This window comes from Python bivittatus, unplaced genomic scaffold, assembly GCF_059951505.1.
Source record: "Python bivittatus isolate LINGU-HERP-01145 unplaced genomic scaffold, Pbiv_v1 ctg000330_np1212, whole genome shotgun sequence".
NCBI classification, from domain to species: domain Eukaryota; kingdom Metazoa; phylum Chordata; class Lepidosauria; order Squamata; family Pythonidae; genus Python; species Python bivittatus.
In genome coordinates, this window is record NW_028277058.1 from 33,110,962 (window position 1) to 33,121,507 (window position 10,546).

At 40.5% G+C, this 10,546-nt stretch overlaps 1 protein-coding gene across 1 annotated transcript; it reads right to left on the reverse strand.

Moving 5' to 3' along the window:
- Window positions 1-345: 345 nt before the first annotated feature.
- On the reverse strand, window positions 346-10,400 carry HEBP1 (heme binding protein 1). Its single transcript, XM_007423208.4, has 4 exons — window positions 10,170-10,400; window positions 3,948-4,086; window positions 3,636-3,816; window positions 346-1,572 (listed from the first exon to the last, which is right to left on the reverse strand). The coding sequence occupies exons 1-4, from the start codon at window positions 10,245-10,247 to the stop codon at window positions 1,401-1,403; spliced, it is 570 nt and encodes a 189-aa protein (XP_007423270.1). The 5' UTR covers window positions 10,248-10,400; the 3' UTR covers window positions 346-1,400.
- Window positions 10,401-10,546: the final 146 nt, after the last annotated feature.

Genomic DNA, 10,546 nt, shown 5'->3' on the forward strand with positions numbered 1-10,546 from the left:
GGGCAGGACTTTTTCAGTTGGATGTAGCTTTATTTTCAGATGTGCTTTCATCTAATCCTAATCAAATACTTTATTTCTCCTTATTGTGATTACACTGGTATTTAATGTTCATTTTTTGAGAGGAGTTTTAGAAAGGAGGATATAAATCACCAAATAAGTAAATCTGTTGGCTGGGAAATAGGAATACTTGCCTTGTTGAGAGCTGTTATTCGGCATGTTGTGCTGTGGAGGTACTGGTTGTGCTACTCATAGGTATGGTTTAATGTGGGACTTTGGCGCGGATGTCCAAGGCCTCACCACTTATCCAGTATATCTACAAATCACCCTTTTTTCCCCTTTTGCCTCAATGGTGCTCTGAACAAGTAATTTTCAATTTTCTGTTCATTTATTTCTGCACTGTCTTCCCTTCCAAATGTAACTGCATATTTTTTTTTTTTTTTTTGGTGACTCCAAGTGAATGCTTACTCCTAGCGACTCCCTGGATAAGCCCCTACACACTGCGTCATGTTAAAAAGTTGTATCTCAGGAACAAGAGTGTGTTCTCTTCCCTAGAGTGAAGGTATCTCCCTTATAAAGGCTTTAAAAAGGAGGTATTTTATTCCTTGGACATCTGTACATCCCCATAGTATCCAATACTAGTCCTTCCCAAGGCTGTTACACCTGGAGATGTTAGCCATTGTCAGGATTGTAGCAATTCCTATTCAGGTTAGCACAAACCAAGTAGAACTATAACACTGGAAATAACTATTTTAAGTTTAAAGAGCAGTTGTTTGGGAGGATTGTGAATTGCCCAGTCAGGGTATCATCAATTGCTGTTGTTGACATCTATCATGGGCATCTCAGGGGACGAATGAGGGCATGTTCATGATGATGTCATCAAATGTCATGATGCAAGTATGTAGTTGCATGATTATGTCATTGTGGGTTGTTACAGATATTGCTGCCACCTATTGTAATAACATGAACTAAGGGGAAAAATTGCTGGTGTAGAGTTTAGTTTGGGTGTTTTTTAAGGTTTGGGTTAAGGAGAATTGACCAAAAAAAAGATAACTTGGGTTTATTTGAATTAATATTTGGTCTTCTCATAATTCAATAATTGGTCTGCTCACATGTTCTGGTGCTATAAAAAAACCCATTTCTTATGGTTCACTCAGTGGAGTTTAAAAATATTGTTCTTTGTAGAAGGCACTGTATTCTTCCTATTCTGTGGAGGATAGAAACAATCTCAAGAAATTTAATTTATGTCTTATGAAATCAATGGCAAATACAAAAGAATTTTATGAACGTGCTCATTAAAAAATAAAAATAAATGCTGGGTAAATCTCTGCTTTCCATTGCATCTGTGGATATTCTCTACAGTTCTTTCAAGAAATTGGGACAATTTTGCATTTTTATTTTGCTCACTTTTTCAACAGCCAAACCTCATTGCGCCGCCCATAGGGTTTCATGGGGGGATCGTAACCATTGCAAAAATAGAAGTCTTTGTGGAAGGTTCCCGCATTTCCTAAAGCAGAAGTTAGCTTGGCGGCATAATTCACATAGTCTGCTTCTTTTGCATAGCCTCCAAATTGCCTATGAAGAAAAAAAGAACAAAAAAGCCACAGTTCAAGCCATGTTTGAATGAATCCCAGGGAGATGAATCTGAAAATGAAACTATCAGAGGTGACAGTATTTGCAGTATTTGACAGGAAAAATGAGTGAACGACTGAAAGTTATCTGTAAGTAGTGAAAAAATTAGAGCAAGCAGATTAATTTGTGCACCTTAATAAAATTTTTACTGAAGGTGGAAAAATGTTAAGATATGCAAATGCTGGTAGAAAGATAGTGGGTAGTAGGTAGACTTTGCAAGGAATGAACATTTCTTGCAAGAAGCAAAAATGGTTGTGTATAAGAGATGCTTCTGGACACTTTGTTACATGGAAGTTAGGTATATCAGGAGAATCAAAAAAAAGTAGGCTGAAGTGAGAATGGAGTACTTAAGAAATGAGTATATTATAACAAGAACAGATAAGATCAGGAATTAATGAGTGCTGAATGCATGTAGGTTGAATGTACGTAGGCTGTCAATGACCAATACAAAATAAGTATTTAGAGGTGATATGGTCATATAGATGGAATGAATAGGGATTGAACCACAAAACAAATACACAAAGGAAGAGTGAATGGATTGAGAGGAAGGCCAAGCATACTGTGATTGGATAGGATTGATGAGATCCTGAAAGAGAATTGTGAGAAGTTCCAAGAAAAAAATCCAAAGCATTAATCAGTGTAGGAATGTGGTAGAAACAAGGAAGATAGAAACTTATAGATAAATAGTAAGTTGCTTGGTGTAGGCTAGATTTGCTTATACACTGAAACCTTATTTCAATGGACCTTTTGAGGGGCGGGGATATGCCTTAGTCCAAAATGTCAATTAAATACAAAAGTAGGCTGTAGTGGTGATTCGTGTCAATTGTATAAGGACATTGTTACACAAATGAGATAAATTACTGTGGATGTTGTAAAATTAAAGTAAAATTAATATCAATTATTGGGGGGGGGTGTCCAGAAAGAAATTTGTTCCATTGCATCCAAAGTTTGCTAAATGGCATCTGTTAAATTGAGGCGTCACTATATTTCTACTTGAAGATGTTAACCACTAAAGCACTGAAGATGTTACCTAGCCGGGTAATGAAACGTTTGCAAGAAAAGAACCAAGCTCAGAGAACCCCAAGGACTCCACAGTTCAACCCTGAGCTATACATATTCATCTCTATTATTATTTATTTTTCGTTTCCTGCATTTTTCTTAATGTTGCTTACCCCATAAAGGACTAGTGTAATATGCAGGTATGCATGAATGTCTGAATCCAAAACATTTCTCCTCAACTAAAAGTGGCAGGCAGAATTCATTCAAGTTCTCTTAGCTTGCTTCAGAGAAATCCCTACATTAGGAGTGGTAGCCTATCCATTCTCAAGACCTTTATTTGGGTTGTTTCACATGTCTTCCATTTCACTTCATGGCTCCACAGAATCTGAAATAGCCCAAGTTCAAGATCCAGTTTGATCCAATGCACGCCCCTGATACTGGGTCTTAATTTTGTTGCATTGTCAGCATATATAATATCTTACAGAATTATATTAGCAAAATTAAAATTAAAATTTTAAAACACAACCTCTTGCCTCAATTAACTTAAAAGCTAATGTTTCAACAGTATAGCTATCATTCCCATTGAACCCTTGCATCCATTAGAACCATGCCTTGATGCACAGATATTGTCTTTTCAAATATTCAGCAGCTGTTATAAAATTAAAACTATGTTTTTGTGTTGTGCTAATAAGAAAATGCTTTGCACCACTACATGGTGAAATAAGCATTCAGGACAACTCATTGACCTAAAATCAACTATGAATATAATTTGCTGAACATTAAAAATTAACAAAGATAATAAAATCTAAAGTATTCTTAGAAAACCTTGTGCTCCCCAGTTGTTCAATCCCCAGAGGCCCCAGTAGGCAAGGTCACTAGCTTTGTCGGCAGAGGATGATAAATTTGATGTTCAGTACATCTGGGGAGCACCAATTTAAGAGACGTTAATTGCAGCCATGGACAAATTTACTAAGTCCTTCACTCACAACTCGTTCAAAGAAACTTACGTAGAGTAAACAGCCATTTCTTCTCTTTCTTCAACCTGGATGCTCTCATCAGTCGGTGAAGGTGGGTTGTCCTGGAACTGGCTTGGAATCCGTAGCAGGACTTTCACTTTGTGCTGCAGTGACCCGTCCTCTGCAGGAAACACTGTGCTACACACTGGAGCCATCATCCCCATGCCAGCTCCTTAGAGTAAACATAAATAATTGGTTCTACTTCATTGAGAAACAAAATGATGTTCACCTCTAAAGATGTTTTTAAGTGTTGCAAATATATAGTTAAGCAGCTGGGTTATAAAGAGAGTCATGAAAAGTCACCTTGATTATTGCTTCCTCCAACATATTTAAGAAGCTTCAGCACTGCTTCACGTAAGGCCTCGTCAAAAGGCTTTCCAGTGAGCTCAACAGTGGCAAACTTCCCACCTTCATATGTCCTCTCCTCATAGGCTACCTCATCCTAGTATCACAAGAGATTTAAAAAAAAAAAAAAGACCAATTGATGCAATTGCTATAAATATTCATAAGAAAAGGGCAGCTCATTGCAACAAGCAATATATCATATAGGTTGACTACTTACCTGAGGACTAGAAAACCCTTCAAGAAAGATAATGAATTATCCACAAACAGGTTTACTATTCAAAGTGTAGTTTTGAAAAATAAATCCCATTTAACCTTTACCCCACCCCAACCATAACATCATTCTCCATGTGATATTCTATAATTATTGAATGGTCAGAGAGTAAGGCAAGCAATAACCAGCCAAGATGTCTGTTCTAGCCTGATTCCCACCCCCTGCCCCAAGGCTCTTGCCACCAACTGTCCAATGGGTGGTATAAGGTGCTATAATAATTGCAGTGTAAATATTTATACAACCTAAATGTAAACAAATTAAAGAATGAGATAAGCACATGCAATAAGTAAAGGCTGCCATTAAGCAAACAGGAAAACTACATATTCACAACACAACATCCACTAAGAAGTAGAGAAATGGCCCCAATCACTCTAAGACTGAACTCAGGGAATAAGTGTCAGAAATTTTGTATATAACTGAGAAACAAAAGTGAGATATTAGCATGTGCAGTCAGAAGTTTGCAAAAATACCTCTTAACTGTGTAAAAAGAAAATCTGTAGCAGTACTCCAATGTATTACAAGCCAATGAGGAATGAGCTTGAGGAACGAGCTTGCTTATTTGCCACAACACAGTTAACTGGGAAAAAATGTAATCAATGGGACAGATGTGGAATTGAGTATCCGAGAGAAGGCCATGGCTGATGGCTGGCAGGCATACAAAAAAGGAATGGCCCCATTGCTGCATGTTTGACTGTTTTCTTTATTTGCATATGTACATACAGATCTCCTTTATGAAAATGTTTATTATTTCAGTTATCCTTTTTATTCACTCTGATATTGTTTGTGAAATAAGGTGTTTGAAGCTGCATTCCAAATCCCAATGAGGCCATTCTATTGCCCTCCTCCACACAGCTTGGCAAAGGCTGCTGGTATGGTAGAGCACATACTTTGCAAGGAGAATAACCCTGCAAGTGACTGGGCACCCCTCATTCATTCAGGCAAGTGATAGCAAGTGCTTCCCTTCTCCCCACTCAACCAGGCAGCCCATACACAAATCCCAGATGCCTGAGCAAACAGGCAGGAGAATCCACAATTATTTTAAATGCAAGTACCTACACCAGGGATGATCCACAGGCCCTCCCTCTGGACCAGAGAGCACAAAGGCTTTGGCATTTTGGGCATCCTGGCTGGGGGTGGGAGGGGAATTGTGTCTAAGCCCTGCCTCCCCTTCTCCATTTGAAAAACCCTTGCCTGGGGATGAAGGGGAGAGAGAGTTAGGAGTTGAGAAAGGACTCTCTGGAGGAGACCAAGGAGGAAGAAGACCTCTGAAAGATCTAAGCAAGATGGAGAATGGAAATAGCCACATGGTTTCACTGAGCTACTTTAGGAGAAGCAGAGAGAGAACCAATACTCAGGCAGAACTGTGGTACGGATGAATCTGAACTTATCTGAGACTGGAAGTGAGGGCAGCTGTGACTTGCAACTGCCACTGAACTGGTGTCTTCAGTAGGTTACCAAGCAGAAATGCAATCACAAAGAATGCCAAAGTAATTACAGCCAATTGAGACCAGGCCTATATTATATTACATTACATTATATTACATTTATTATATTGTTATAACTTTTTAAAAATATGCTAAGTAGCCTTGCAGATTATGTATTTTATTTGCTTTTATTATTTAAATGCTATGTGTAACCAGTATAGTATCGATTGGTTTGCCAGCTGCTGCTGTCTAAGCAGAGTTGTCATTGTTCCAGAAAAACCCAGCTGGAATGGTAGCATTTGACAAAAAGTCTTTTAGGCTCAGTCTCATGGGACATTTTCCTGGGGAGGACTGAGAATCTGCTAAAGAAGAATGAAGAAAGAAGACGGACAAATCTTAAGAACTACGCTGATCTGAACACAGAAATCATGGGAATAAACAATCCTTCTCTCATTGTTTAACAATGACAGTCTATTACTGCTGTATATTGTGTCTGGGGCTTTGTTTCATTTTAGCATCTTGCATCAAACCAGTCATTATTGTAAACCATGGTTTTGACCATGCCAAATCATAGTTCAGTGAACTATATCACCCAAACAGTGAACCAGTATGGTTTACTGGCAAACGTGCTAAGTTTGTATCCAGGGATGACTTGAGCTCACTAAATTGTATTATTACATTCAGAGTAATGTAAGACGTAACACTGAACTCTGATGGATCAGATGTAAAGTCCAACTTGTCCAGAACAGCTTCCTGCAATGGCCAATCAGACAAACTCAGCTGTGAAAGCAAACAAGTTCTTACCTCTCTGTAGCTCAACAAGGAGGGGCCTGCACTATGTTTATTGGTGACCCCTTACGGATTTTTTGTGTAAAAAAAGAAAAAAAATGAACTTGTGGTTTATGGTTTTGATTAGATAGTATAGATTATAGAAAGAAGATAAAAATCATGATGTAATTTTAGAGAGAGAGGTCAGTTTATAACTATACTTATAACTACTGTAAAGAAGATTGGAGGCCACTTCTTTATATCTTTTTTCTATTTTTCCGCTACTCTTTTTCTTTTTGCACCTTTTATTTTTTAATGTTTTCCTTTCCCTTTTTTGCTCTATTTTAGTTTGTATTAGTCTTATTCTTGGTTTAAATTTTTCAATATAATTATATGTTTTAAAAAAACAAACAGCAAGGGACATGCAGCCCTTGGAGCTCATAAGCTTGTACTGCGAAACTTTGGCAACAATGTTTTTCAGCAGCACAATTTTGGGCCATTCTTTTAACAGCGGCTGAAAACAATTTGTATTAAGCCTTAAGTAGAGGTGAAAGTTTTGGCCCTGTCCCTGTGAATCCTTAAATAAAAACAAGTAACAAAGAGAGAGAGATTTAAGTATGGCTGTGAAAAGATTTCTCAGCCCTGCTATAGCTTCTTTCCTGAAGCACGGTCATGTTGGCACTAGCACAACAGATAGGAGAAACATGGCTGGAAAGCGGTATTATGTAATTATAAGCCCAGAGTCATGGATGGGGGAAAGGTCACCACTCCTCACCCATGCCTCCCTTTTTCTCCTATGAGTAGGTTCACAACTCCATGCAATTAAGGCAGATTTTTAGTACACAGATGGAACCCCTGTTCCATTTCATTCTCATCTATTTTACAGGTCTATTTTAGGCACTAAACAAACCATTCTAAACTCCTTAGGGAAAGGTGGAATACACATTTGACACCTATATGGTAGATTTAGAACACACAGATTCATGATGAGTACTAGGAGAAAACACTAGCAGCTGTGAAACGGCAAGTGATCTGCCTTCTTCCTTTCACAGAAAGAAAATGTAAGATTCTGACTAGCATATAGGCTGCTTGTTTTCATATCACGTGCCTGTCAGTGCAAGGAGTGGGTTGTGCATGTATTATTCTTCAGTCTGTAATTAATTTCATGCAAGAAAGAAAATGTTCACATTATATACAACTGGGAGCTATAAAGGATTTAAGATATGCTGCTTGCTATGTAATGTAAAATACCTCCAAAAATTGCAAGGTCTCTCGGCAGGTAATTTTGCATCTTCATCCTGGGCCAAATGGGATATGTGGTAGAAGTTGTGACCCTGTGTCAGGAGGCCATAAGGGTCAAGATGAAGAGAAAGAGATTGAGGCTCAACTCAGGGAAGACAGAGTAGTTGTTGATTGTGCAGACCATGGATTCCAGGATGGCACCAACTTGAGCTTTACAAGGGTTGTGCTCCCCCTGAAAGAGGTAGCCTGCTATCTAGAGTTCTCCACTCATACTCCTGTTAGAAGATCAAGTGGAAGCCATAGCCAGGAAAGCTTTGCCCAGTTCTGAATGGTGCACCAATTACAGCCTTTCTTGGAATGGGAGATGCTATCAATGGTTACTCATGCTCTTGACACCCTACATTTGGACCACTATACAGTAACTCACTCAACAAAGGTCTGCCCTTGAAGACTGCCCCAAATTTCAGCTACTGTATACAGAATAGTTACTCACATGCTAATAGGGAAAACCCATTACTGCCATATTACAGTACTACAGCAGTGTGCACTGGTTGCTGGTTGGTGTCCAAATGCAATTCAAGTTGCCAGTTAGAGTCGAAGGCTTTCACGGCCAGCATACGATGGCTGGTGTGGGTCTTCCGGGCTGTGTGGCCGTGTTCTGGAAGTTTTGTTTCCTAACGTTTCACCAGCACCTGTGACCGGCATCTTCAGAGTGCAGGAGCACAGACAGGAGCAGTTCTCTCTGTGCCCAGGGTGATGTGACCCTTTTGTGGGTATTTATAGAGATCGAGGATTGGGGGGGTTGGGTTACTGAGTGGCTGCTTGTTTTGGTGTCTGAATCTGTGTGTATCTTCCTGGGAATTAGGCAGGGTTTTTTCTTCTATTGATTTGTAAACAAGGGGCTGCTGGGGATGATTAGCAAGTTCATTGTGTGAACTGTTCACACACGTCCTGGTGGTTGAGCTGACAGGAGCTGAGTTTGTTGACCTTTTGCAGGCTTTATTTTTCAGGATTGGTAGCCAGGTTTTGTTGATTTTTAAACTCTCCTCTTTTTTACTGAAATTGAGATTCACAACCACCAGCACAGTTTCAATAAAAAAGAGGAGAGTCTAAAAATCAACAAAATCTGGCTACCAATCCTGAAAAATACAGCCTGCAAAAGGTCAACAAACTCAGCTCAACCACCAGGACGTGTGAACAGTTCACACAATGAACTTGCTAATCACCCCCAGCAGCCCCTCGTTAACAATTCAATAGAAGAAAAAACCCTGCCTAATCCCCAGGAAGATACACACAGATTCAGACACCAAAACAAGCAGCCACTCAGTAACCCAACCCCCCCACCCCCAATCCCCCCCTCAGATAGGGCCACATCACCCTGGGCACAGAGAGAACTGCTCCTGTCTGTGCTCCTGCACTCTGAAGATGCTGGCCACAGGTGCTGGCAAAATGTTAGGAAACAAAACTTCCAGAAAACGGCCACACAGCCCAGAAGACCCACACTAGCCATTGCCAGTTATAACTTATATGGCTTGGGGTCTGATTATCTTCAGGAGTACCTATTCCAAGTAGAATCAAACAGCTCAAGATTTGTCGGCAGAGGATGCATGTTAAAAGCACGCACACACACACACATACACTTTGCCCTGTGAGGTACAACACAAGGAAGGTTGGAACCAAGCATTCTCTGCTGGCCTCCCTTTATGGAATAGTTTCCCCCACATGAGAATAGCACTTGATTTTTCAGAAATGGTTGAAGAGTTAGTCCTTTGGGGACTGAGGACAGTATTAAGTATGTTATCCTGGGATGAGATATGAGCGTGGTAATAATTGGATTATTGTATTTATTGTGTTATTTTTGTATGTTTAAATGATATGAATTTTTATTGGTTACTTATAATTCTATCTGATGATGATAATCCTATTTACTACAGATCCTTCAATTCTGTTTGTTTGATTGAGGTAGTATAGAAGCCCAAGTATAAGTTTTCTACAAATAAATAAATTGCACCATCTCCAGCCAACATGACCCTGCTGATCAGAGATGATAGCTCTCTTCAAAACATTTGGATGGTATCAGACTCAGTTTGACTGAATTAGGGGATAGAACAACATTTCTCCTTAATAGGCAGCAATAGGAAATATTGATCATTCTAGCAGTCACTCATTTATTAAACTACCGCTTGCTTAATCACATTTGGTTAAGCCACAATTGACTGGGTTTGCATCACACACCACATGACAAGGCGGATGAATGAAGCCCCCAGGTGGTCACTCCTTCCTGGCCCTCCTTCTGGGACGCTCCACTTCCTTGTCCAGTTGTGTAGGCCAGGGTTCCTCAACCTGGGCAACTTTAAGACGGGTGGACTTCAAGTTGAAGTCCACCCGTCTTAAAGTTGCCCAGGTTGAGGAACCGTGGTGTAGGCGGCGAAACCAATTCCTGCGGCCCTAAGTAGACCCCGCCCTCTTTCCTACCTTCTCCCCCTTGTTCAGGACTCGGCAGGGCCAAGTCTCCGCTGTCCCAAAAATGGAATTTCTGATCATTCCAAACATGCTGAACAGCTGTGACGGATAATCCCCTCGGCAGGAACCAGCACTCCGCGGCCGACTGCGTTTCTCGCGTTTCCGCGCAAAGAGGCGAAGGGAGCGCAGCCCTCAGCTCCGCCCTTCCTGCGCCCAGCAGCTGCAGGTCCCGGCGAGGGAAGGGCGAAGAGGGGAGGGCACCGAGCAGCAGCGGCTGGATAAGCCGATCTGGACCGGAGGACGAACAGCGCAGCCGCCGGTTTCGCTGTTCCTGCAGAGACCAGGAGGTTGCGCCAGGCAAAAGGAGGAAGGCATTTGGGCGGGATTTT

Excerpts from the sequence above, each read along its gene's own strand:
- HEBP1 (XM_007423208.4), bottom strand. The coding sequence starts at position 10,247 with ATGTTTGGAATGATCAGAAATTCCATTTTTGGGACAGCGGAGACTTGG. Across the intron at positions 3,817-3,947 it reads TGGAGGAAGCAATAATCAAG|GAGCTGGCATGGGGATGATG; the intron begins GTGACTTTTCAT and ends GTTTACTCTAAG. Across the intron at positions 1,573-3,635 it reads GAAATGGCTGTTTACTCTAC|GCAATTTGGAGGCTATGCAA; the intron begins GTAAGTTTCTTT and ends TTTTCTTCATAG.